Raw genomic sequence first — 26,604 nt, 5'->3', positions numbered from 1 at the left:
AAGGTACGGGTAAGCCGGAGATGTTAAATCTATCACTATTCCTTCTTGTTTTTTTTTTTAAAGGGGTACATAATGATTTTATAGTAAAAGTCAAAACAAAAGCCCTGAGGTAGAGTTGAGAGAGAAGGGAAGTAAAGAAAAGCAAACCTTTGCCTCTCAGGCCTAGAGGGCAGAGGAGGGAGTCAGAGCAGAGTCTTGGGCTGGGACTGGACTCACAATGGCTGTAGAGCCCTCAGGGAGGAAAGAGGCTCCCGGGGATCCTGACCAGAAGAGGGACAGTGGCCACCTTCGCCTGTAGACCTCTGACCTGCCCCCTCCTCTGCAGGGAGCCGAGTGCCATCCATCGAGAACGTCCTGCAGGACGGCAGCCCTGAGCCCTGCAGCCGCGGCCAGCCCCGCCTGCCGGCCGATATCTACCTGCCAGGTAACGGCATTTGAGCTCAGCCGGGGTGGGCGGGAGTGGGGGGCGCGGGCAGTGCTGTCACTGCCACACAGAGCTGGGGGCTGATCTGCCTGCTCAGGGAGCGGCTGGCCTGTCAGGAGCCTAGGTCTCCCTCCCTGGCTCTGCCCACACTCCTTCTGTCAACCCCAAAGCACAGCAGGCCCTGGCTCCACAGTCACCCCTCCTGCAGCCCCTTGCTCTTTGGGGCAGAGCCTGTGCGTGAGGCCCCTTCACACTCCAGAAACAGCTCAGCATCAGGAAGGCAGGAAAGGCCCCTTGTTTAAGGAAGGTTGTGGCCCTTCTATCTCCTGCTTGGGGCCAGGCAAGCACAGCTAGTCGCGCTGGAATCCCTGACTTTTCATCCATGGGCCTGGCAGCCCCTGTTCGGGTGCCCAGCAGCAGGGCCTCTGCCCCAGGGAGCTACAAGCAGAAAATTACCTGCGTGCCCCGGGCCTGATGCTGGCATCAGCCCCCTACCACGAGCACCCACAGGGCCCAGGCCAGGGATGGAAGGATAGGCTGGGGTGCCAAGCGCCTGTAAGGCCCAAGCACAGTTGGGGAGGGGTCTTGCTTCTGCCCCCCTTTTCTAAAAGCCTCTGCCTGGAGCCTCCTGTCCCCAGCTCCTCTGGGTCAAGATCCTCAGCTTTAAGTTCTGGGCTCCAAAGATGGGGGACAGGAGTCAGGGGTTCTCAGAGACTTCTGCCTGCTGCGTGCTAAGATGCCATCTGAGGATCTGAGATCAACGTCAACAGCCATGATGTCCTCGGAGAGTCTGGCTCCTGCCACATGTCTGGGAAGCACCTTTGCCACCCGCCTATCCCAGGACCCACCGCTGCTCAGTTCCCAGTGATCTGACCTGTGCATCTGGCCTACCTGTGATGTGCTTGGTTTGAAAGGGTCTCTTGTCCCGCCCCAGCATAGGGACAGCCAGTAGCCTGTGCGGACAGGGGGTCCCATTAGCCCAGAGGGGCCACAGTCAGCAGGTGCAAGAAAGCAGGGGAGTGTGTTTCATCAGCACCCCGGGGCCTACCCGAAGAGAAGCCCGTGGGTGAAAGCCTTGTCGGGGACCAGTGTTCCTTAGAGTAACATAGAATTCCAGTAAGTTCTTTCAAGGAACTTCAATGATTTCATTGTAATTAAAAGCTTGGGGTGCGGGGAGAGTCCAGAGAGGGACTTAGAAGCACAAGTGTAGCTGTGATCCTTTGGGTGAAGGGGCACCTTGACCCCACCTGGCGGTGCCACCCCGTGCCCCACGCCAGAGTCTGCAGGTCAGGACAGGCTGGGCTCCACCCACAGGGGACACCAGGCCCCGTGGTGTGGCGTTCTCACCTCTGCCCCAGGCCAGTGGCAGGAGGCACTCTGCTGTGGAGGCGGTGGAGAGGCTGAAGTCAGCGGAAGGCCAAACCCAGCCCAGGGGCAGGATAGCCAGCAGGGTGGGGCAACACCGAGGCTCTTGGTCCCGTGCCCCACGCGTGTGGGGGAGGCAGCACTGTCAGGAGTTGGGCAGGTCCTCACCGATGTGCCCACCTTCATAAGCTCGTGTACCTACCTGTCTTCCTTTATTTCTAAGCCGCACCTTCTGTTCCCATCTGGTGTGTGTGTGTGTGTGTGTGTGAGAGAGAGAGAGAGAGAGAGAGAGAGAGAGAGCGCGCGCGCACGAGAGAGAGAACCGGACGTGCACACACCGGCACAGCTCTCCCGTGGAGGCCTGGGCATAGTTTTTTGAACCTTAGTGTCCCCTGTTGATTGCAGAGTTAGGAGGTGGGGAAAACCCATAAACTGAACTGGTGAACACCTAGCTGTCGGGCGGGGCCCTTCCTGGCTGAAAGTCTCTGCGTTGGACTGCGGCCGGTGCTCTGTTCTCCTGTTTCAGCACATCAGTGTGCCCCCCCCGCCCCATCCCGCGTGCCCCCGGGGACTCTTGTCCTAAAGCAGTGCGTTTGCTGCGGAACGTGCTGGTCTGTCTAGCGCTTTGCTAACTGAGCTTCCATGTCTCTCCTCCTCTGCACAGCCCTGGGGCCTGACTCCTGCTCTGTTGGTATAGAGGAGTAAGCTGGTACGTGATCGCCTTCCTACGCGTTGTGGGGTGGCTCTGAGGGGCATCCTTGACAATGTTGGAGAGAGGACCTCGCCAGCTGGCTCTCCTGCTCCCTCCCTGGGGGTTCCTTCCCCTTCTCTGGGCTTCCTCCGCATCCGTGTCTTCCCTGGGGTCCTGGATTCTGAATCCAGAGCTCCCCAAATGTGCTACACCTTTGCCCTTGAGAGGTGGTCCTGGGAGGTCTGGCCTTGGCTGACTTCCGGAGCCAGAACTTTTTCTGTCTGGACTAGATAGCCCAGGCAAGCTCTTCCAGGGCCTCAGGAATGGTGACAGCCCTTGCTGAGACCCCACTGTTGCTGCTCACTAACCTGTCCCCCAGCCTACCTGTGGAACCTTCTGGAACACCAGCACATGCTGAAATCGGTCTGTCAGGAGGCCATGTGAGGTTGACCCCACGTCATCACCCACCCCCCCACCCTGCCAGGGAGTTGCCCTCTACCTGGGTGACTTTGCCAAATGATTGTTTCATGGAAGGCTGTTCCAAGAGCACCACCAGCACATAGGCAAGTGCTTTGAGGACCTTCTTCCCTTCCTTTGCCTGATGTTAGCGGCTCTGGAAACCTGGTGCCTCCGGTGGCCCAAGTTTTCCCAGACCTGTGTTGGGTGGAGCGTGCCAGCAGGAGGCCCGGCCCGGCCGGGCAGCCCCGGCTGGCGTGCGGCCGTCCCCCAGGCAGCTGTCCTGAGCTTCGGTGTTTGTCCACTTGTTTTGATGGCTGCTCTTATGTTCCCACGCGAGCCTTTCTTGCTCTCCTTGAATGTTTCTTCTGACAAATCTTACCCACTGTTGAAATAGGGCCCAACCCTTGCATAAAGTTGGCCCTGTCCTCCGTGTCATGGCTGAGTGCTGTGATGGAGGTGAAACTTCCAGAAGTAGAAAATATACACAGGCCGAGCTCCGGAGAACTGGATGTTGCCTGCAGGCTGCATAGCAGAGCTGAGTCCCTGCGTGAAGCCACAGCCCCTAATAGTTCCCGCACCTCAGGCTGTGTCATGGGTGACATGTGGCAGAAGCACTCCTTGGTTTGCTGTTGGAGGAGTGTCCTGGGGAGCCCGTCCTCAGCAGGCGGGCGGCTGGCAGCTGGTGTTGTGCGGCCCTGAGCGTGGTGCCGGTCACTCGTTGCTGTGGGCCTGGGTCACAGCTCCAGCACCAGCACCCCGGGGGGCAGACTTGGTCCAGGGACAGAGCGCCTCGTGGCATCGGGAGGCAACAGTGTGGAAATGGCCAAAAAGGCCTCTAAAGAAGGCTGGGTGGGGTCCTGGGGCTGCTCTGAGCACGGGATGTGCACCCCGGTCCACGTCTACTCCCCTCCGGCTGGGTATGACTGAGTTCCGGCCTAATCAGTAGTAAAGCCCTGAAGGACGGCGGCTGGTCAGATCCCGAGAAGCGCGGACCGGGCAAGGGAGGAGGCCCAGGGGGCCACGAGCTCACGGCGCCCGTTGCGTTCTGTTCTGGGGCATCGGCTGGTGCCACTGCCTGGCATCTGCTCCCAGAGGGACGGACCCCTCTTTCTCTGTTAGGACCTGGAACTCCAGGTCTTTGTGTGGTCCTGCCACAGACACACAGTAGGGGGTGCTGGGTGGCCCTGTCCTCGGTGGGGGACTCCTGGTTGGTAGATACACCCTGATGGGTGAGGTGGGGACTTGCCCGGGCATGACCCCTTCTCCCTCTGCTCCTGCCTGCAGGATGGTCCACCTCCATGGAGATGCCCCGCAGCCTCCGTACCACTGGCCCACCCCGGCCTGTGCTTGGTGGCCCCAGTCCTGATTCTGGGGCCACCGAGCTGACCCCACTCTGAGAGCCTGGCCAGGCTGGCAGCATGGAGCCCTCAGCTCCCCAGACTTTGCCGAGGGGCCACCGGATTCCAGCGTGACCCCTGGCCTCTCCTGTCTTGCACGCTCTGCGTGGCCACTGGCTCCGAGGGGCCGGACGACCCTTGATTGAAGAGCACAGTGGACAGTCTCCTCTGACAAATTCCTTTTTCTATAGTTGATGTATTTGCAAATGGTACAGATGAAGGACAGCAGCTTTCTGTCCTGGGCTGTGAGCTCTGGGGTTTCCCCCAAATGCCCCATTGGCTGAGTGGCCAGGACCGGGGCTTGACCACCCACCTGCGGCCTGGATTGGCTTCTCCCGGCACCCCAGCCACTGGGGACTCAACAGCCTGAACACTCAGCACAGACTCGCAGAAGAACAGTGTACTGGTGGGTGAGGTGCTGTCTTCACAAGAGGTGTTGTAGGGGCCTTGTCGCCAGAGGAGGAAGGGAAGGGGGGTCTGAGTCCCGGTCAGTGAAGGAAACCGTGCCTGTCCCCTGTCCCTCGTGCTCCCGTGTCCTCGGCAGCCTGGCTGTTGCTGCTGCTTCCCCTTCCTGCTCCGGCCCTGGAGGCGGTTGCCTCCCACAGCCGACCTTCCCCGAGGCCCGGCTCAGCCCTGGGCAGGGGGGTGGTGGCCACGCAAGGCTGCCGTGTGGGTCTGATCCAGGGGCAGAGGCACAGGAGCACAGGCCATCTGCAGCACTTGGTGACCGGTGGCCCCTCTGCCGGCCCTGCACCTTCTCCGAAGTGGCTCTGATCACACGGCAGGGCCCTCCAGGTGAAGGGGCTTCCGCTGGGCTAGTGGGGCTGCCGTCCACTCACCCCGGGGAGGGCTCTGAGCAGCTTCCCTGCTTCCTCTTCACCATCATAATGTCACTAGTTTCTCTTGGATTTGACTTGTCTGGGGTCCCTGAGGTGGACCTGCCTGGCGGAGGAACATCCCATCCGAGGTGACTTTGTTCTTTTTTTTGTTGTTGGTTTTTTTTTTTGTTTGGTTTTTTTTTTTTTTTTTTTTGAGCAAAACTCTCTGGGCAACAGAGGCAGAGGGGGCATTGAGCCCTGGTGCGCCAAGGTGAGAACCGCCTGGGGGGACCTTGAGCCAGGTGGTTGGGTCTGTGCGGCTCCCTGGGGCACAAACACGTTCCTGGCCTGGGGCGTGGCACGCAGAGGGGCCCACTTCCTGGGGATCTGCCCTGGGAAAGATGGTTCTGGGGCAGCCAGCAGCAGTCCGCAGAGCCGCGGGCCTCACTGGCACCCCTCCCGAGGCTTGTCCTGCAGGGTGCTCAGGAGAGAAACCAGCAGTGTGGGATTCGCTTTCTGTGCAGTCGAGCCCGTGAGCAGAGCGCTGCCTTACACACAGCCCTCCGCCAGGCTCAGGCCAACCTGTCCCAGTCGCCCGACTCCCGGGCCCCCGCCCCCCCGTGCGCATGCCTGCACATACGCCAGGGTGCGCACGCGTGAGTGCCGCACACATGCTCGCAGGCTGCCTGGCCCCCGACCCACACCCCGGCCTCGCCATTGGTATTGGTGCCAGTACTCTGTCTGAAGGCCGGGATGCAGACTGGCCTGTCTCGGACTTAACACGTGCTCTCATTTGACGTACTCTGGCTGGTTTTTGTTCGTTTTTACTGTATATTTATAGTAATAAAATCATGCAGCAATATCTCGTCCATTCCTTCCTCTGTGCATAGCACCGAGGGACCTCCGCTGTCTCCCGGTCTGGAGACAGGACAGCTGAGGGGCTCATGGCCGCTCACAAGCCCCGGCAGCGCGAGCCGGGGCTCGCCGCAGCCTCCGTTTCCTCGTGTGTGAGGTGTCTGTGACACAGGACTTTAAGAGGGGTGAGGGTGTAGGAGATGGTGTGTGAGGCACGTGGGATCCTGTTGATGACAGCTCCGGTCGTCGTGTCGATTCTGGGTTGGAGCCGGGCCCGTTACGAGCAGTGGAGGAGGAGCCAGCACGTCCAGGTGTGCAGGTCGCTGCTGCAGGTGCCGTCGGTATCGCTGATCCATCCCGGATACTCGGCACCTCCCTGTGTGCTGGGCTGGAGAGGGCCGAGACACGCGAGGTTCAGGCTCCTGGGAGTTAGTGTTCTAGGCCGTGAGGCCCTGCGCGGTTTTGGTTACTGTTGGGAAGAGCGTCGGCTGGTGGTGACAGGATGGAGTCGCATGGGGTCCTTGATTTAACCTGTGGTTGAGGAGGGCTTCTCTGAGGAGGAATTTTGGCTGAGCAGTGCAGGATGGGAAAGAGCTGGTCCTGGAAGAGAGCCCAGGCAGCCAGCACAGCAAGTGCAAAGGCCCTGTGGCCAGAGTGAGCCTGGTGTGACCGCTGAGCAGAAAGAAGCCCGAAGTGTCTCCAGTTGCTGGAGTGTCAGATTCGAGGAGTGTCGGGGTGCAGATGCTACAGGACCTCATAGGGACAGCAAGAGTTTTATTCTGAGAGCAGTCAGAGGCTTTTCCACAGGCAGCAACTCTCTCCAGCTGTCACGTGGGATGGATTAGAGGGCCAGCTGTGGCTGCCAGCTTCCCTGCCCAGCAAGCGGCCTCCCAGGAGGGAGAGGCTGTGGTGGCCTGGAACACCCATGAAGCACAGCCACCACACCGCCACCCGCCAGCAGCTCCTTTGCAAACGTGGTTCCAAGCTGCCTCCCCAGGTCCCCTCTTTGACTCGGGCGCTTAATGGTGGAACCAGTGTTCTCAGCCATCTAGTCCATGCCCCAGGGAAGGCCTGTCACCCTCGGCCCTGCAGCTGCTCGGTCGTGTTTGGGGCGACGTCTGGGTCGGATGTCTCGCGAGGGGGTGCACTGGATGTCCCTCCACTTTCCGCCAACAGACGAGGAACTTTGTTAACATCTTGTTTCAGGGAGGGGTTGGGGCGTGGGGCACCTTTCCTCTGTGCCCCCTGCCAGCCCTGGGTTTGGGTTGTGCACTGTGGCCTGGAGACACGGTCCTCTCTGGAGGGCCCTTCCCCTCACCAACATCTCTTCAGACACGGTCACTTGCCTTAGGGATCTGGCTTCTCCAACTGTGGTGGCCCGTTTGAATCCTGGTAGAGGCCACGGATGGGGAGAGAGCGAGCCTCCCTCTTTAGATCCTTACTCCCCTGTGTGTGACACGATACCGGCACCACCCGACGTGTGAATGAGCTCCCAGTGGGTCCTTACCAACACTTGCCTGCCCTCTGACCCCGCTGTCTTCTGCTCAGGGCAACCTTCTGTGCCCCAGAGCTTGCCCTGGCTCACTGCATGGTCAGTGCACATGGTGGTTCCTTCACTCAGCAAATCTGTACCCACCGTGGGAGGAAAACGGAGTGTGGGCCAACTAGTGGTCGAGTGGCATCGTTGCTCTCCCCTGGACAATGTTCCCCATGCTCCTGAGCCCCAGCGACGACTCCCTTCAGCAGCAGACACAGGTATGTACCTCAGGGCCTCTTCCGTGAAAGTTGGGAGGTTTTCTGTTGTGGACACTGGTCAGGAGACAGGGTGGAAGCCCGGGGTGAGATCCTGGCTCTGGCACCAGCTGCTGGGTGCCCTTAAGGCCAGTCCTGTTCCTCTCTGCCCCAGGTTCCTCCTTGGTAAATTGGGGAGAGCCCATTTCCTCCAACCGTCCCTGGCATATGGTGTCTGACTGGGAGGATGCTTGGCAGGCTGCGCCAGGAGGGATTTAAGGTACTTCCCAGCACGCTGGCTGAGTAGCAGCCCCAGGGCTGTGGGTGGACACGGACGGTGGGGGCAGCTCGAACTATGCCAGGCCCGGCTTTCCTTGCTCTTCTGGAGTCGACCAGCAGTGACCTTGGACCGGAGTGCTTGGCTGGCGCGCGTGCAGGGAAAGGTCTTGCCCACTGGTCGCCAGCCTCCCGTAAGCCCTCCTGGGGGAGTCGCCGGCAGGGAGCGAGAGGCGAGAGCTGGTAGTGGGCAGCCTGCGGGGCGGCGCCCCCAGGGAGGCGCTGGGGGAAGGCCCGGGGCTCGGCGGCTCCTGCTAGTGACGGGCAGTCGGAGCCCCAGCCCTGCAGGCAGCGCTTGCCCGAGGCCCCCCACGACAGCGCTCGGCTCGGTTGGGCTCGGTTGGGCTCGGCTGGGCTCGGCTGGGCTCGGCTGAGCTCGGCTGGGCTCGGCTGAGCTCGACTGAACTCGGCTGAGCTCGCTTGGCGCGGAGCTCCCTGGGCGTTGTGGTTCTCGGGGCCGGTGGGCGGGAGCGCGTGCCGGCCCTGCCTCTGCACACGCCCCTTCCGCACCTCAAAGACGCGTCGGGGCGCCGGGAGGGGCTCGGCCCCGACGGGCATCAGCAATTGGTGCAGGGGCGGGGCCCAGGGACGCGACTGCCTGCGGATTGGCCGGACCTGGCGGGGGCGGGCCCGCGCATGCACTTAAGGAGAGGCGCCCCAGTCGAGCCGGGGTAGTGCCAAGATGTCGGCGGCAGTGCCGGAGCTGAAGCAGATCAGCCGTGTGGAAGCTATGCGCCTGGGGCCGGGCTGGAGCCACTCGTGCCACGCCATGCTGTACGCCGCCAACCCCGGGCAGCTTTTCGGCCGCATCCCTATGCGCTTCTCGGTGCTGGTGAGGACGCGGGTGGACGGGCGGGGATCAGGGCGCCGCTCGCACCCCGCGCCCGTGACCCGGCGCTCCCTTGCAGATGCAGATGCGCTTCGACGGGCTGCTGGGTTTCCCCGGGGGCTTCGTGGACCGGCGCTTTTGGTCTCTGGAGGACGGTCTGAACCGGGTGCTGGGCCTGGGCCTGGGCTGCCTGCGCCTCACGGAGGCCGACTACCTGAGCTCGCACCTGACCGAGGGCCCGCACCGCGTCGTGGCGCACCTGTACGCACGGCAGCTGACGCTGGAGCAGCTGCACGCCGTGGAAATCAGCGCGGTGCATTCGCGCGACCACGGCCTGGAGGTGGGGCCGCCGCCCGGGCCCCGCCCCCCGCCCCGGGGTTTGGCTCTGGCCCCGTGGAAGGCACCGATGGGTAACACGTCCCCCTGAGGGTCCCCTGGCCGGGCTGGGTGGGGTGTCGCTGTTTCCAGCATCAGGGTGGGGAGAGGGACCTGGGGGCAGGGGTGGGAGAGGGGGGCCCGGGGTTCCCTCGGGGCTGTGTTCCATCTGCCTTGCTGCCTGCCATTGCCAATCCTGGGAGTGGGGAGTGGGATTGGTGGGGGGATGGGAGCGGGTGGTGGCTCCTGGGGAGGTGGGAAACTAGGGCTGCGTTCAAGGGCCGGGACCTCATGGTTGGGGTGATGAAGGCTCTTAACGGTTTGTGGGTTTTATTTATAGTCTGGAGAACTGGGAGTCACACTTGGGGTGTTTGGGATTCACGAGTGGAAGAGGGAGCATGGGGTGTGAACTGGGGGGGCTTCCTGCCAGCGGATGGGGGCTGGAATTAGAGGACGCAGAGGGTGGAAGATGCATGGGGACAGCTTGCTTGGGGAGTAAAGGGGCTGCACTGCTCCAAGGGTGCCGCTGGCTTGCGCCTCACTGGACCCCGCCTGGGTCTCCCATTACGTCCTTCACAACCTGGCTGGCCTTGTCCTGGCCTGGCAGCTCACAGGCCCCTCCTGCTAGGGCTGCACCGTTGGCGTGGGGCCTGGTCCCACCCTGGTGTCCTCTCCATGCAGGTGCTGGGCCTTGTGCGGGTTCCACTTTACACCCAAAAGGACCGAGTCGGTGGCTTTCCCAACTTCCTGAGCAACGCCTTTACCAGCACTGCCAAGTACCAGCTGCTCTTCGCCCTCAAGGTGCTCAACATGATGCCCGAGGAGAAGCTGGCTGAGGCTTTGGCTGCTGCCACAGAGAAGCAGAAGAAAGCCCTGGAAAAGCTCCTCCCATCTTCCTCCTGAGGTTGAGTCTATGCTGCCTGTCTCCTGCCCTCCCCTGGCCCTATCTGTGCCCTGAACTCTTGGGGGAATGACTGCATGGGGTGAGGGGGCATCTTGTCCTCTCCACCACCCCACCACCCGGAACAGCTACTGGATGGTGGCCAGGTTAGTGGGAGCCCAGCCCACCACGATCAGGAGGTGGCTTGTTTGCACTGGACCTGGCTCTCCAGGCTCAGGACATTCTCTCCTACCCCAAGGCTCTAACCCTCCTCCACATGAGACACACGGGCTGGTGGAGGGACCACCCAGTTACCCAGGTGGGTAGGTGCACACACACCCTTAAATCTGTTTATTCTTGTGGAGGGATGCCTCTGAGTCCTGTCACCAGCCAGCCCCAGGGCCTAGAGAAGAGCTGGCCCAGTACTGTGAACTTTGGTGGCGGTCATTAGCTTTGTTTTCTGAGGTGTGTCAACTGAGCAGTGAGGCTTCAAAGCCCCTTTACCCCATTGGGGCCCGGTCCCCCAGGTCAGTTGGGGCCACGAAGCCCAGCTGTAGATGGAGTTGGTGAAAGAAAGCAAAGTCTGGTCTTGGCTGCTCTCTGTGTCCTCTGGTTCTGGCCACAGGCCCAGGGCTGGGTGCATGAGGGGTCCCCCTTCCCCACTGCCCACGGACTTCAGGGTGGGAGCCAGGCCTGAGTGCTGGGCTCCATTCAGCACGGAGCTGATGATACAGGTCTCCCGTCCCTCTGGTCACTGTGGCACTGCCCCCTCAGACCTCGCTGGGCCCTGTGCCTGGTCTGGGGTTCCTGGCTACACCTGGGCTGAGCTCGCTGCCCTTTCCTTGGCTTTGAAAGCCTCCCTTTCTCCATTCCCATCACAGTCCACAGGCCGTTCCAGGACCCGGTATGGAAGCACTGGCTGAGTGTGCAGAATGACAACAGCAGAGCCATCAGAGATGGGAAGGTCACCACTGGCCGTCTCCTACGGCCCTATGTCTGCAAAGACTCCTCAGTGAAGCTAAACCAGTTTGCACGGCACCTGCTTGGCCTGGTAAGGAGAGCTGTGCTCTGGCCCAGCCTGAGCCTCTGTTCCACCTTAAAGCCTCAGTGAAGCGGTCAGCACGTGTGGGCAAAGGCACTTCGTTCTGTAAATAAAATACCTGTACCTCGTTCCTCTCTCATTTCCTGGGGGCACCGGGGCCACGCGCGCGTCACCCTTCAGATTGCTCTGGTGGAACCGAGGGGGCTCTGAGTGCACGTAGCTCTAGCCCCAGGGGAGTGACAGAACAGGAGAGGGCAACCAGTCCGCCCTGGTCTGAGCGTGGTGGTCTCTGTCCTGGCAGAGGGGGCTGGGTCCCAGTGAGTTGCTGAAGGGGGGAGGGTTGCCCCTTGCTTTGGTTTGTCAGCCAGTACTGCATGTCGCATGACCAGAACAGAGTCCCTCACCAGCAGATCTTAAATTTTATTTTCCAGCGATGACATCCGCTACCCAGGCACCCGGTCCTTTCAGTGTGGCGCCTGTGGTGTATGGGGGCCCGCTGTCTCCCCATGGCCCTGCCTGCTCTGGGCCTGGCCCCCCGCTTCTGGGCGAGAGGCCCTCGTCCTGCCTCTGCGTGGGCCTCTGCCCTGTCCTGCCTCTGCCAGCTGCTCCGGGGGCCTGATCCTTTGGCCCCCGCTCGGGCCCGGCCTGCTGCAGCCGCTTGCTCACTGCCCTCCTGTCTTCCAGGCACACAGCTTCAGGGTGGATCAGTCACCCAACGTCAGATTCTGAGAAGGGACAGGGAAGAATGAAGTGGGCACTCGCTGCTGCCCGGTACACCCTGCTCTCCGGCCTGGGTCCTGGGCTGGCGGACACTCACCGTCCCTCCCAGCTAAGGCTCCCGCCAGTTCTCCTTCCCGTTCAGCACTTGCAGCTTCTCCAAGCTCTGGGTCACTGAGCATAGCACTCGCCCTGAGGATGGGAGCAGTTAGTTGCTGCTTCATGAGTGTGGGAGGGTGGGGGAGGTGCCTAGGAATGCATGACCTTGTGGACAGTGGGCTATGGTAGGGCTGTCTTGGGGGTCTGAGCTGACTAGGATTCCCCGTTTACCCACTTCTGGCCCCAGGATGGGGATGAGGCCACCGGCTGCTGGACACTTTGGGAGACTCACCCATTTCCTGGACTCGATCCTCCAGTGCTCCGGAAAGCTCGGGGAGGCTCAGAGCCTGCAGGGAAGCCTGCCAGCCTTTGGAATCTGTGGGGCAGAGAGCCAGGTGGGCCTAGGGCTTGTGTGGTCACCACAGGCCCCGCCGCTTTGTCCTGGGCTGCTGACACCAGGGGACCCACCCACTGTCAGTACCTGCTTGACACTGTTCTATCAAAATGTGTTCGCCTGCTTATTTTTCCAAAGCACTGACTGGAGGGTCAATCAGGGTGCAGCCCCAGGAATGAAAGTGTGAGGGTCCCTGGCTGACAGTCAGGCTTGACCCTGGGTAGCTCCGACTGCAGGCTGAAGAAGTCACAACATTGTGGAGGACGTTAAGTCCCACCCCAGGGAGGCCCGGTAAGGAAATGGGCGGGGATAGGAAGCCCTCACCCTGGATCTCTTGCAGGGAGGGAATGGGAGGGTCAGTGTGGTAACTGCTGGAACGGGTGGTAAAACCTGGCCTGGGGCAGCATCCATGCGACCCGGGACCAGGACAGCGTTCTTACCAGCCGTGGGGAGGGCCGGGCCCTGGGGGAGCCCTCGGGTGGACTCTTCCCGCTTCACTCTGGCTGACAACTCGGCTTGACAAGCTCTGCCAGACACAAGGCCAAGTGCTGGTGAGGGGGATGGTGTCCTCCCTGGCCCCAGCAGGGCAGCATGTACCCCCACCTCCCTGAGTGGCCAGTGGGGCTCTGCCTTCAGGGCAAGCACACCAGGCACCTTCGGGGACAAGCCCTGAGGGCCCCAGCGCTTCGTTGCAGATGCTTGGGGCCCCGTTTGCTGCCTGGGTCTGCACTGCGGAAAGGAACAGCCACAATGAAACGGATGATGGTGGCGAGTACTCCAAGAGGCCTTTAAGAACAACCACCTGGTTGAAGAATCTGGAGGAATCGGCGACTCAGGGTCTGGCCTGGGAGCAGCTCAGATGCCCACTCACCGCAGCTGATCCAAGACGAGCGCGGCGTCCCGGGCCAGGGCCCAGGTCTCCTGCAGCTGGGCGTGCACGTCCTTCCGGGCACCGTCCTGCTCCAGGAGGCAGCTCTCCACCACCGCCCGCAGCTCCTGCTCCTGCGACACCTGGCCTCGCATGGCCTCCACCTCCTCACAGCGCTGCAGACGGAGAGGCGGGGAGGGGGGGTGGCAAATGACCAGGGCCGCTCAGGCTGGGTCCCCCTCAACCTCTCTGTGCCATACCCACTCGCTCTCAACTCCCACTCTTCTGGGCTGGAGGAAGGGAGCGCCTGTCTCCACCTTGGAGCACCCCCTGCTTTGGATCCCTACTCTTAAGCCCAGTGACATCCATGCCAGCTGCTTGTGCTCTGACCTCACCCTTTCTCTCCTATGCCCAGCTGACCTCCTGTCCAACGTCCCCTGCCTTTCTGAGCCGTCTTCCTGGAGGCCTGCCTGTGCATCTCCAGATTTACACACAAGCAGTAATGCTTTCTGTCCCACCGCCCGCCCTGGCTGCTTCTCCCTGCTCCCCCTGGGTATTTGTCCCCACCACTCGGTCTCCACAAATGTGTCGTCCCTCACTGCAGGTGGGTATCCAGGTCCCCGCCCCGCTCACCACATACTTTGTGCAGCTGGATGGCCAGCTCCTGCATCTCAGCTTCTAGCCGGTCGGCATACGCCAGCTCCAGAGCATCGCTGGGTGGCCGGGCACTGCTGTGCCAGCGGGCAATGGCAGAGGTCATCTTCCTCTTAGGCCCAAACAAGCTGCAAGGGTGAATGAGAGAATGAGGATCTGCTGTGTGTGGAGTTGCCACGGAGGCCAGCCTTCCACCAAGACAGCCCCCTAGGAAAGATTCCAATTTTGCAAAGGGCACAGTGGTCCCGGATCCTGGGATAGATGATGAAAACAAAGGGTCTTAAGAAGTGACCACAGCAGGGGCTGGCCTGCCCTGCCTGTTTCCTTCCCCAGCCTGGCTGATGCTCTCCCTGAACAGGGAGCTCAGGCTGGCCGGGGCTAGGCTGTGACTGGCCTCCTACCAATCGGGAAGCTCTCCAAAGTGAATGGTAGAAAACGTCTGGGTGCCCTTATCACAGCACTGGCAGCCAGGCCAGCCGGGGGAACAGACCCAGGCCTTCGGCACCTCAGCTAGCTGCAGCCGGAAGACCAGAGAGAGGACAGCTGGCTGCAGAGAGCAAGGGGACGCCCAGACAGGACAGGTGGTTCCATCGGAGCGTTGGGCAGTTGGGAGCTAAGCGACCCCCTCATGTTTGGCTGAAGCAAGAGGGGTGTGGCCACAGAGGCCCCTCTGCACTCACGTGATGCCGATTTCCTTCAGGTCGCTCTCGGTGAGGGTCAGGAAAATGCGGAGGTCCACGTCCTGCTCCTCAAACACCTGCAGGTACTTGAGACACCCAATCTGCTCCAGCAGTGTGGCGAGGTCCTGGAGAGCAAAGGAGCCGGGGTGGGTCAGAGGATGGGCGGGCCACCAAGACACGGGGGCCAGAGAAGACACTGCTTTGGTGCAGACCCCGTCACTGCATCCACCTAAGCCGGGTCAGCCCTGTGGACCCCCCCCAAGTTCTGCGGTGGGTCACCTCTGACTACAGCCCCCTCCTCTCTGCAGCCTCAGGCAGAGCAGGTGGTCCAGAGATACTTCCCACTTGCCTGTGTCCCTGCAGCCAGTGTCCTTTCATTACAGCCTGGACACCGTTGGTGTTCACATAGGGCAGGTCTGCAGGCAACAAACTCTTAAGTCTTTTTTTTTACCTGCGGCCTTCTTAATTTCTCCTTCACTCCTGAAGGACAGTTTCTGCTTGGCTATAGCATTCTTGGTTGGTTTGTTTCTCCCATTAATCTGACTCTGTCATCAAATGCCCTCTAGACCCCATGGTTTCTAATGGGAAATTTAGCAGTTAATCTCATGGGGGTTCCTTGTATAAAGACTCCCTTCTCTCACTCCCTTCAAGATTCTTTTGGTTTTGGACTAATTATGATAGATCTAGGCATAGATCTGAGTCTAACCTACTTAAGAGTTCACACAGCTTCTTGGATGTGCAGATTCATGTTTCTGATCAAATCTGGGAAGGCTTGGCTGTTTTGAAACATTTTTTTATGCTCTCGACCTCATTCTGGAACCCCATTATGTGTACGCTGGCTGCTTGATGGTGTCTCCTAGGTTTCTGTCCATCCTTTCCTCTCTTCTCTGACACGATAATCTCAATGGATCTAGATCATGCTTGTGGGTCCTTCTGTGCACTCCAATCTGCTCTTGAGCCCTCTCTTGGAGCTTTCATTTCAGTGATTCTACTTTCCATCTACAGATTTTCTGTTTTTATTTCTATCATTTTGTTGATATTCTCTAGATACGGTTCCCTTTAGCTCACTGAACATATTTTAAGAAGTTGATCTAAAGTATTTGTCTTGGGGTGCCTGGTGGCTCAGTCGGTTAGGCATCCAATTCCTGGTTTCAGCTCAGGTCATCACTGCACGGTTTGAGAGGTCTGTGTTTTCGAGCCCTGCGTCAGGCTCTGCCCTGACAGTGCGGAGCAGGCTTAGATTTCTCTCTCTCTGCCCCTCCCTGGCTCTCACACGCATGCTCACTCTCAAAATAGAGAATGAAACCTTGAAAGAGCCCAGCTTCATTTTGCCCCCTGTGGTGGCTGTCACAGCTACCTTGGTACTGGGGGTGAGGATGGGAACAGGGCAGGTTAAAGCGCTACAAAGCTTTCCGTTCTTCCGGACAGTCGGCCACTTCTCGCGAATAAAAATGGTCAAGTTGCTCAAAGCCTTTGGTTGATTCGGTTTTGCTACTCTGACTACTTCTGCCAGTGTTTTGTTGCCTTTAATGGAGGAGTACATTTTCAAATGTTGTCACTCTGCCAATTTCTTCAACCTACTTTCTAAAACATCCTTAAGAACCTATCACCCACTCTCCCATCAAGACGCGTTTAAGAAACTGAAAGGTGTAGCCCCTCGGTGAGCCTGGGAACACAGGCGCTGGAGACGGCTCCCGGGAGGCGTCACAAGGAGAAGCCAACAAGATCACCAGCTTGTAGTGAACAGCAGAGCTGTGACGTGAACAAATGGCAAAAAATGCATTCTTTCATCTTTGTACCGCTTATGCTCCCAGAAAGCAAGAGAACCCGATGAACAGACGTGGGCGGCTGTGCCATACCAGTAACCCCTAAGAAGCTGGGTGAGCCACAGCAACCCACGAGGGAGGCAGAGATGGCAGTTTTCATCAAATGCCATTTCATCTCCGCTTCACGTGCATCTCCTGACTCACGACAGCAGCTCTAGATCAGTCCACTTTTTCTCCTCTCCAGGCTCAGGGAGGCCGAGGAGAGTACAGAAACCAAGGAGAGAGACAGATCCCTCCTATGGAAAGGGATGGAACAGAAACCCTGCACTGGCACTCGTGGCCATGAGGAATCCTCTCGGCCTGAGCAGCCTCACAGATCATCTGGGGGAAACCATCTCCACACTCTCTCTCGACGGGGCCCAGCCCATCCTCAGTGCACAGTAAGGGCCTTGTGAAGCACTACACGTGCCACGTTTCTAACTGCGTGACTGCCAGTTTCACAGCCGATCTCACCTGGGGTCCTGAACAGAGGGACCTCTCCGTCTGGGAAACGGATCCTGGGGAGCAGGCTGCACCAGCCGGCCCAGTGCTGGCGGGCCACTGGCCGTCACTGTTGCTGTAACGATTCTTGGTCTTCATGTAACTTTTAGTTTGCTTGCGAACCGAGCTTTGACACGCATGATCCGAATCCTGTGGTGAGAAGGGTGTGTCCAGAGTTAACACCGAGGGGCTCCCGGCTGACGTGGCTGCATCCACTCTACTCTCCGCCCCACGATCCCAGTTGTGAAACGCCCCCAGCAGCCAGAGAGGCTTCACTGGTGACCCGCACCATGGTCTGCATGGCCCAGATCCATGGAGGCAAGCCAGGACTTTGCGTGTCTTGCCAGGACGTGCACAAAGTACCAGTCTCCAGACTCGCCCTCTCCAAGGAGGCAGCCCCTGCAACACCAGCAAAGGGGAGGGAGGCAGATCAAGAAAGGAGAAGCTTCACCTCGTTGCTCTCCAGAGAGGCCTCGCTGCTGACTCCTGGGGCTCTCGCCAGGCCCTCACTGCTGCTGCTGCGCCTCGCGACCCCCAGGTTGGCACAGAAGGCATGCTCCTCTGAAAACAGTGAAGACGGGAGAGCTTGACCACAGGTCTCACTCGCGGGGACTCCCCAGAGCCCAGCGTCCACTGCATTCACCAGCTCCTGAAACAGCTCACTGGTGTCTTCTGTTTCATGCGGCTGCCTGGCCCAAGCCCTCGCACCTAACGCGACAGGGGGTTTGCCTATTTCGTTCACTGATAAAGCCAAGCATCTAGAACGGCGCTTGGCGCACTTGGCACTCAGTAAACGGCTACTGAACAAACGACAGGTAACACAGCAGACGTTTCCCTGATGGCTCACCAGTCAAGGAGCTAACCTTGTCTGGGACAACTCCCCCAGACGCCACGTGGAGAGACACTGGGCCAGAAGCTGCACCCTACCTGTCCCCTGCCGGCTTCTGGGTCCTCACAAGAGCCAGGGCCCTTCTGTACCCTTCACCCCACCGTTCTCTACCAGCTGAACCCACCACAGTCCCATGCCCCCGGGGGGGAAGGGGGGGCAGCGCACAAGATCTCCTAACTCCAAGTGAGCCCTCGGCCGGGGTGGGTGTATAGGGTGCACGTACCCCGACTGCTGCTGCTGCTGCTCTCCACATCCCGGTCATTGATTGGGGAGGTGACGTCCCTGTAACAGAGGCCGCCCGCCTCCAGGGGGTTCTCATCACTGCTGTTGAAGGTGACATAGCCCCGCGGAGGCACCTGCTCTGTGGACACGAGGGGGGCCCATAAGCCCACATGAGCACAAAAGAGACAAACTCAACCACCCGAGAGGACCTGCAGCATGGGGGAAGGGCCAGGATCCAGGCAAAAGCTGAAAGAAAATTCCTAGCTGGCCTTTCTCCCTCCCGTTCGCTCACCACAGTAACCTGGACACAACCATGCAGTCTGCAGGAGGGGAAACGAACTCTGAAGGTCTGGAGACCAATGTGTGTCCCCGGACAAGCGCATGTGGGTCAGGGCCGGCACCCGCTCCGCCACACCGTGCTGTTGCTTTCCCAAGTGGACAAAGCAGGAAACGGACAGCTGTGTTTACAGATTCCTGAGCCAAAGGGAAACCACAGCACTAGCGGGAAATGTCATCTCACAGGCACCAGCCTTCACACTCCCTGTGACTTTCCAACACAGACATCCAGGGGCTCCTCCTTGGGTCGATCAACCCCAACCAGCGAGATCTGGCTGAGCAGGAAGGTGGCAGGCCCTGGGCTAAAAATTAACAGCAGTAACACCAAGTTACATAACCTCCGAGTGCATCTGCCAGGAAGAAAATGGGAGAAAAGACAATACAAACCAGAGGGTTTAATTCTGACTTTGCCCCTGCCTCTTCCCCAAAGAAAGTATACTTAATTGCAGAGAAGCGACTGGCTGGTGGCGACATGGGTAACTTACTTCCTTCTTTACACCTTTCTGAAGCGATCAAGATTTACAATCAGAAGAAAGGGAAGGAAGGGAGGGACAGAGGAAGGAAGATCAGCACATGCTATTTATCATTCAAAAGTGTTTTTTCAGGGCTCCTGGGTGGCTCAGTCAGGTAAGCCTCCCGACTCCTTATGTCAGCTCAGGTTGCAATCTTGCAGTTCTGGGATGGAACCTTGTGTCAGATTCTGCCCTGAGCCTGGAGCCTGCTTGGGATTCTCTTTCTGCCCCTCACCTGCTCGCTCTCTCTCTCTCTCTCTCTCTCAGAAAATAAGTAAATAAACATTTTTAAAGAAGTGTTTTTCCACTGCTGGTAAAAAGAATAATATGCACTTATAGAAAATTTAAAAAGCACAAAGTGTGGGCGCCTGGGTGGCTCAGTCGGTTAAGCGTCCGACTTGGGCTCAGGTCATGGTCTTGAGGTTCTTGAGTTCGAGCCCCGTGTCGGACTCTGCACTGACAGCTCAGAGCCTAGAGCCTGCTTTGGATTCTGTCTCCCTCCTTCTCTGCCCCTCCCCTGCTCACGCTCTGTCTCTGTCTCAAAAATAAACAATTAAAAAAAAAAAAAAAAAAAAGGACAAAGTGTAAGAGGTAAACCAAAACTAGGAAATGGCACAACCAAGGGACAACTAGCATTGCTCTTTGGTGAAGGTTCTTCTGCCTCTCTGGGTGCATAAAAAAAGACCTGTGTATAAATGGGCTCTGGCCAGATTATTCTGGTATCTGGAACAAATTCCATTTTAAAAAGCATGTGTTATATGGCAACACAGATTAACTGCCACCCCCCCGCCTGAGATAAGACCTGTCCTTCCTATGTCCCCACCATACCTCAGGTGGGACAGGTAGCACGGACTCCTCAGAAGACACACACTCTGCCACTCAAGGACAACGGCCCAGCCAAATGCCCCAGAGCTCTGTGCTTGTAAAAGCACCGCTCTAGGAGAGAGGAGGCGTGCTCTCATCCTGTAGCAACCTGTCCACAGCTGGGGGGTGGCTTCCCCAGTGGCCCAGTCAGCTTACCCCTCCGTGGGTAACAGGAGAAGGTGGGCCTGGAGCTCCCAGACCAGCGCCAAGACTCCTCTCTAAGGGGCAGAGAAGGGAATCAAGCTACTGTATACTCTTCACTGAAACATGGTCTCCTGTGACTGGAAAAGTTCGTCTCCAAGCCTGGGGGTGATCACTCATGAGAGGAGCCCATCCACCCAGGCTGATGGACCAGCAGGCTTGGCCTGGCCATTGCGGGTGACAGATGCCAAAGAAGATGTAACACACCAGGGTGCCTGGATGGCTCAGCAGGTTAAGCGGCTAATGCTTTGTTCCGGCTCAGGTCATGATCTCACAGTTTGTGGGACTGAGCCCTGAGCCAGGCTCCAGCTGACAACTCAGAGACTGCTTGCGATTCTCGCTCTCTCTTCCCCTCTCTGCTCCTCCCCTGCTCGCATGTGCTCTCTCTCTCTCTCTCAAAATAAATAAAACAAACTTTAAAAAAAGGAAGATGTAACTAGAAGATGTCACTTACACGGAGTCTGATCACTGGGGCCAGAACAGGAGCACGAGCACCCCCTGCATTCCTCGAGAGCACTGAGCTCAACCTGAGGAGCTGACAATTCGTGAATAAACTCAGGGCTCGGGTTCTAGCCCACCAGGTGCACCCACCATCCGACAATTCTCAAATCCAGCACTCTGAGAAAAGAGAGCAAGAGCTGATCCAGCTCTGGCTGGCGATGGGGCAGATACTGGACTTGAACATTTTCCTGGTACTAGCTGTCCCACCACGTGATGAATGAAATCCCAGTTCTGCTATATTTCCACTGCTGAAGAGAAAGTTCTATTTGTAATTGTAACCAGTGGAAAGGAAAATCAAAGGATGAATCAAAACCCAGAAACTAGCTAGAGATTAATGTCTTTCTATCACTGTAATCAATCTTGAGTCCTGGAGCTGCAGCGCCCACCGGTGGCCCACATCTCAGAAGGCTGAGAACGGTCCCTTCCGGTCAGGTCGGCCTCTCAGGAGGCACCGCCACAGAGCCATCAGGAAGTGGGAGCGCTCACCACAGCAAGCCTGCTGCATCTTGCCTCCGAGGCCGATGGCTGTGATTCTGGCCAAGGCTCGCGGCCCCTCATGGATGCTGAGACCCTTCTTCCGACAGGGCCTCTGTCTCTGGGGAACAGGGCAGGATTCATCTGAAGAGCTTAGATCTTCAAATTTTTCTGTGGGTCAAACACCAGAATTAAGACATTTTGTTCAGTGATGGACTAACTGATGAATCCTCATGGTACACACTGGAAGAAAATCATCGTTATTGATCTTCACAAATTAAGAAGAAAAAAAAGTGTGTTTCCCACGATGTCCCTTGAAAGAAATACCACAATGGGCCAGTCCACTGCTCAGATGGGCCACGGGGACATCTGGGCAGAAAGCAAGCTTGCTAAAGCAAGAGTCTGAACTGAACAAGTTTGTCACGATGAGGGAGTCTTAGTTCTTATTCCTTTTTGTCCAGGTTTCCAGAATTTCTTAACAAGCGTCTCTTCACAGACCTATGGCAAAATCACTCACAACTTCGCAACTGTATATCCTCAACCTGCACTTTGGGGAAGCAAGTGGCACATGGCAGCCGTGTGTGCCAGGTGTGGGGAAGGACCGCGCATCACCGCCCGTCAGAACTCGAGGGCTCGGTGCGCTCACAGCCATCTTAGAGCTCTCCAGTTTTCCGGATCTCATCACACCTGCAAGGCAAAACTCATGAATGTATCAGCATAAGGTTGCCATCTGGTAAGACTTCACTCTTGGGCTGGTATGCTGGGGCTCAGCTACTGCAGGAACCCCCACCACCACCCCCCGCAACCGCCCCGGGAGCTGGAGTTCATCACAAATGATCCGAGGCCAGGAAGGGAGCCAGACCGAGCCAGGCGGTGGAAGGGGAGCAGTGCAGTCTGGCATGAACGGGGCAGCGATGGCCTTCAAGCAAGGGAGTTACTGACTCAGGATCCAAACGTGACCAGGGACCCCAGGCGGGCCATCGTCTCTCTCCCCGACTCAGCTCACTCCCTGCCTTCTGGGTTCGATGCCACCTGGAGACTATGGTCCCACCCAGTCAGTAGATGGAGGAGTTAGAAGGAATAAAAGGACGAGAGAGGAGGGACAAGCAAGGCCAAGGGCGGATCTGTGAATCTGCACCTGCCCCCAACACGTCCTCTCAAAGCTGACAAATCACCAAGGACTACAGACAGAGCCAAGTGATCCCCATGCTGCCACAGAATAGGACGGCAGGGAGCACCGCTGACCCCTTTTCCTTGCTCCGGCCCAGAGGAGACACACCCACTTCTCTTCCCGAAGAGACTTCCTGCTCATGCAGACCTGGTCTCCGCAGGGAGCAAGTAGATCTAGAAGAATACCACATACAAGAGAGAGAAGTGCCAACGCTGCCCCCAGAAAAAGTCCATTCTGTGGCAGGAATACTGAAGAGTCCCGGCGGAGGGGAAGCACAGCCCTGGAGAACCAACTTGAAAATGCACGTGGGACATGAGGGGGCAGAACGGCCCCACTCCTGGAAGGCACCTTTTGGAAACTGAACAGTGAACAGAAAAAGCGAGCAGGTGAAGTTCAGGATCTGACAAGACAAAAACGTATCAAGGACACACAGGCTTGGCCTAACTACATCCCTGTCCAAAGAAAACCCACAAGAAACAAACCAAACCCATCCAGTAAGGACTCCTCTCGAGACACTGGGGAGGAGGGAGTCCCGAAGCAGGGCCCTCACTGCAACCGGGCCGCCAAGCCCTGTAGGTGAAGTGCTCCAGCGATCCATGAACACAACTACTCCAGGGAGGAGGCAGAGACAGGCTGGACACCAGCGATTGAAGACGCTAGTTCCCCCAAACCACCGACATAAAGGAGGAGGTAAGAAAACTCTAACACTCTCTGTGACACTCTGAGTGGATAATTTGTTTCAGTAGGCTCTCCACACAACACGGGGCAACCCTGGGATCAAGAGTTGGATGCTCTATAGACTGAGCCACCCAGGTGCCCCAGAGGCAGATACCTCCTTAAACAAGCATCAGAGGATAGGGAAAAGCACCCTGACTTAGAAATCCAAAACTGAGACCAAAAAGACACAGGCATGTGCACACAACTATGAGAAAGGAAAACTGAACCCAGGAAGTAAGTGGAAAACTAAGGTCAGTGGGGCACCTGGCTGGCCTGAGGTGGTAGAGCATGTAACACTCGATCTCAGAGTTGTGAGTTTGAGCCCCACGTTGGGCACAGAGATTACTTAAAAATAAAATCTTAAAAAAAACAAACATCCAAACACCAAAGGTCAAAATATTAAAATGAAGACTCAGTTACTAGGTGCCCAAGGAAGAAGAGATTTGGATGCAAAAGAAGTACTTCAAGAAGAAAATCACCAAAGAATGAATGAGATAAAAAATGTAAGACAGGACTGAGACAGAAGACAGGCAAGATGGGAAAATGACAGGGAAAAATAACCACTGGAACTTTTTAGAAGGATGCAGACAAAAACAATTTTGCAGACCTAAGTAAGTTTGAAATCCTGAAATGAAAGGATTTCCTAGGAAAGTGCAGTTTACCAAACTTGGCCCTGTGAAATGAGAAAGCTTAAGCAGATCAATTTCTGCAGAAGAAACAGAAAAACTTAGCAGGAGCCACCTCACAAAGAGACCAGGCCCAGATGGTTTCACAGGAGAATCCTTCCAAACCTTCCCAAACCACAGGCTACCAAGACACCCGGGTGGCTCAGCTGGTTGAGCTTCCAGCTTCAGCTGAGGTGATGACCTCACAGTTTGTGAGTTTGGGCCCCATATATCCAGCTCTCTGCTGTCAGGGCAGAGCCCACTTCAGATCCTCTTTGCCCCTCTGTCTGTCCCTCCCCTGCTCACACTCTCTCTCAAAAATAAAGTTTAACAAAAATGAACTACTGGGACCTCATCAAAATAAAAAGCTTCTGCCCAGTGAAGGAAACAATCAGCAAAACTAAAAGGTAACCGACAGAATGGGAGAAGATATTTGCAAATGACATATCAGATAAAGGGTTGGCATCCAAAATCTATAAAGAAGTTATCAAACTCAACACCCAAAAAACAAATAATCCAGTGAAGAAATGAGCAAAAGACATGAATAGACACTTTTCCAATGAAGACATCCAGATGGCCAACTGACACATGAAAAAATGTGCAACATCACTCATCATCAGGGAAATACAAATCAAAACCACGATGAGATACCACCTTAACACCTGTCAGAATGGCTAACGTTAACAACTCAGGCAACAACAGATGTTGGCGAGGATCCTGAGAAAGAGGATCTCTTTTGCATTGTTGGAGGGAATGCAAGCTGGTGCAGCCACTCTGGCAAACAGTATGGAGGTTCCTCAAAAAAAATAGAACTACCCTATGACCCAGCAATGGCACTACTAGGCATTTATCCAAGGGATACAGGTGTGCTGTTTCGAAGGGACACATGCACCCCAATGTTTATAGCAGCACTATCAACAATAGCTGAAGTATGGAAAGAACCCAAATGTCCATCGATGGATGAATGGATAAAGAAGATGGGGTGTATATATATCATGATGGAGTATTACTTGGCAATCAAAAAGAATGAAATCTTGCCATTTGCAATGACATGGATGGAAATGGAGGGTATTATGCTAAGTAAAATCAGAAGAAGACAAAAATCGTATGACTTCACTCATATGAGGACTTTAAGAGACAAACCAGATGAACATAAGGGAAGGGAAACAAAAATAATATAATATAGGGAGGGGAACAAAACAGAAGAGACTCATAAATATGGAGAACAAACTGAGGGTTACGGGAGGGGTTGTGGGGGTGATGGGCTAAATGGGTAAGGGGCACTAAGGAATCTACTCCTGAAATCATTGTTGCACTATATCCTAACTAATTTGGATGTAAATGAAAAAAAAAAAAAAAAAAGTAAATAAATTCTTCAGCAAAAAATAAGATAAAATAAAATAAAATTTTAAAACTTAAAAAAAAAAACCCACCACCACAGGGTACCAATACTGCATAAACTGTCCCAGAGCACAAAAAGGAAAACTTTCAAATTCTTTGTATGAAGTACAATACTGATACCTACACCTGATAAAGACAAAACAGAGAATCACAGACCAATACCATTTATAAATGAACAGCCATACAGAAACACTAAATAAAATACTAGCAAACAAAATCCAATATTGCATTCAGAAAATAATATACCACATAGGATTTCTACACAGCAAGTAAAGTTGGTTCGTTATTAGGAAATTCATTAATATACTCTATTACTAGATTTAAGGAGAAAATTAATAATCATCTCCACAGATGCTAAAAAAGCCTTTGACAAAATTCAACACTGATGGCTGTAAACAACACTCAGGAATATAGAAAATGACAAACTCTTTCTCAACATGATAAAATATATGCACACTTTACTCTTAAAATCAGCGTCTTACCTAAGGTGGCATTTCTGCTAAGGTCAGGACCTGGTGAATGCCCACTATCCCCACTCTGTTCAACACCTAACCAAAAGTAGGAGCCAATGTAAATGAATGAAAGAAACCAGATGTACAAAAATCAGAAAGAAGTAGTAAATCTATCTCTATGTACAGATTATATGGTAGCATACCTAGAAGACCCTACAGAATCAATAAATTCAAATGAAAGAATTCAGCGGAATATAAAACTGGTGTATAGACATCAACAGCCTTCATAGTCACAGACAGTAAGCAGAGGGTAAAATGGCAGTGAAACCCAACCCACAGAAGCAACAAAGAAAATCAGACACTTGGGAATAAAAAGTTCTATGCAAAATGTCTACGAGGAAAGATTTTAAACCCTCCAATAGACACAAAAGATGTCCCTTGTCTAGAGAGTCCAACTCAACAGCATGAAAGGGTAGTTCATTTATAAATTTGCCACAATCGCAATAACATGCTGTTTTTAAGCAGCTAGACAAGCTGGTGTTCAAGTTCACACACACAAAACAGCAATAGCTATGGGAACACTGAAAAGGAAAGGCTGCAGGGGAGACTGGCCGGACGAGAGGCAAAAAGCCTCTGCATATTTACAACAGCGGAGGTCTGCTGTATGAACAGACCGACCTGGGGAACAGAAGAGAGGTCCAGAAACAGACCTGGACACAAAAAGAAATTCAGAATACAGTACAAAGATAGCTTCTCAGATCACCAGGTCAAAGATGGACTGCTGAATAATTTCATGAAGCCAAGACAATGGGGAAGCCATCTGAAAAAAACCACACGTCACACCATGCATGACAATAAAGTATAAATGGATCAGAGAGCTGAATATAAAAAATGAAACCATGGAAGTACCAGAAGAAAACGGACAAATTCATACACAACCAAGGCACAAAGACCTTCTGTGACCCCAAATCTAAAGGCAATACAAGACTGAACTTGACTACATAAAATTAAAACATTTCACATGGCAGTAAGCACCACAAGCAAAGTCAAGAAACTGTAAGCAATCCCCTTCGTGTGGCCGCTGTGCCACCTCTCCCTGGGCACCCCGGCATCCTGTGCACACCTTCAGCCTGGCAGGAACCATTCTACATTCTAACGTCTCTCCTTTCAGACCAGCAAGCCTCAACCTCGACTGTACAGTGGAGTCACAGGGAAAGCAGAGGTCTCCTGTCAAGGCTGCGAGAGCCAAATCTCTGAAGGAGAGGTGGGAGCTGGGGCC

The 26,604-nt window shown here is 55.9% G+C and overlaps 3 protein-coding genes and 1 long non-coding RNA gene across 18 annotated transcripts in view; 3 read left to right on the top strand and 1 right to left on the bottom strand.

Moving 5' to 3' along the window:
* MGRN1 (mahogunin ring finger 1) overlaps positions 1-6,016 on the top strand; it is a 54,553-nt gene extending 48,537 nt beyond the window's left edge. For 2 of the 4 annotated variants that reach the window (XM_040459109.1, XM_040459110.1), the window contains 3 exons: positions 326-424; positions 2,454-2,498; positions 4,224-4,337. In XM_040459109.1, the coding sequence (XP_040315043.1) occupies positions 326-424; positions 2,454-2,494 (140 nt within the window). In that variant the 3' untranslated portion in view covers positions 2,495-2,498; positions 4,224-4,337. Of the gene's footprint in view, positions 1-325; positions 425-2,453; positions 2,499-4,223 lie in introns of all 4 variants that reach the window. The other 2 variants (XM_040459107.1, XM_040459108.1) reach the window with 1 other exon arrangement.
* Positions 6,017-8,583: 2,567 nt separating this feature from the next.
* On the top strand, positions 8,584-11,332 carry NUDT16L1 (nudix hydrolase 16 like 1). Of its 5 annotated transcripts, none has more exons than XR_005785691.1 (5): positions 8,584-8,908; positions 8,985-9,315; positions 9,962-10,184; positions 10,420-10,483; positions 11,042-11,332. XR_005785691.1 is itself a non-coding variant. In XM_040459121.1 (4 exons), exons 1-3 carry the CDS (start codon positions 8,759-8,761, stop codon positions 10,181-10,183), a joined length of 633 nt encoding a protein of 210 aa, XP_040315055.1. In that variant the 5' UTR covers positions 8,698-8,758; the 3' UTR covers position 10,184; positions 11,042-11,332. The 5 variants fall into 5 exon arrangements, 2 of the variants coding, with proteins under 2 accessions (XP_040315057.1, XP_040315055.1); XR_005785692.1 differs by having other exon boundaries at positions 8,620-8,908; positions 8,985-9,245; XR_005785690.1 differs by lacking the exon at positions 10,420-10,483 and having other exon boundaries at positions 8,607-8,908.
* A 270-nt stretch (positions 11,333-11,602) lies between these two features.
* The window catches only part of ANKS3 (ankyrin repeat and sterile alpha motif domain containing 3), a 35,606-nt gene continuing 20,604 nt past the window's right edge, over positions 11,603-26,604 (bottom strand). For 5 of the 8 annotated variants that reach the window (XM_040459103.1, XM_040459098.1, XM_040459105.1 and 2 more), the window contains 10 exons: positions 20,932-21,090; positions 18,033-18,170; positions 17,372-17,481; positions 16,894-17,070; positions 14,615-14,739; positions 13,921-14,062; positions 13,284-13,456; positions 12,853-12,938; positions 12,311-12,394; positions 11,603-12,111 (listed from right to left, as the gene is read on the bottom strand). In XM_040459103.1, coding sequence (XP_040315037.1) covers positions 12,032-12,111; positions 12,311-12,394; positions 12,853-12,938; positions 13,284-13,456; positions 13,921-14,062; positions 14,615-14,739; positions 16,894-17,070; positions 17,372-17,481; positions 18,033-18,170; positions 20,932-21,090 — 1,274 coding nt within the window. In that variant the 3' untranslated portion in view covers positions 11,603-12,031. The remainder of the gene's footprint in view (positions 12,112-12,310; positions 12,395-12,852; positions 12,939-13,283; positions 13,457-13,920; positions 14,063-14,614; positions 14,740-16,893; positions 17,071-17,371; positions 17,482-18,032; positions 18,171-20,931; positions 21,091-26,604) is intronic. The other 3 variants (XM_040459101.1, XM_040459100.1, XM_040459102.1) reach the window with 3 other exon arrangements.
* The window catches only part of LOC121019583 (uncharacterized), an 11,476-nt gene continuing 6,630 nt past the window's right edge, over positions 21,759-26,604 (top strand). The window contains exon 1 of the long non-coding RNA XR_005785695.1: positions 21,759-22,780. This is a non-coding gene — a long non-coding RNA (uncharacterized LOC121019583). The remainder of the gene's footprint in view (positions 22,781-26,604) is intronic.

The sequence above is a fragment of the Herpailurus yagouaroundi genome, unplaced genomic scaffold (assembly GCF_014898765.1).
Source record: "Herpailurus yagouaroundi ecotype Mexico unplaced genomic scaffold, PumYag 222, whole genome shotgun sequence".
Classification (NCBI taxonomy): domain Eukaryota; kingdom Metazoa; phylum Chordata; class Mammalia; order Carnivora; family Felidae; genus Herpailurus; species Herpailurus yagouaroundi.
The sequence above is the reverse complement of the archived record's forward strand: the minus strand, read 5'-3'. Positions and strand labels throughout refer to the sequence as shown.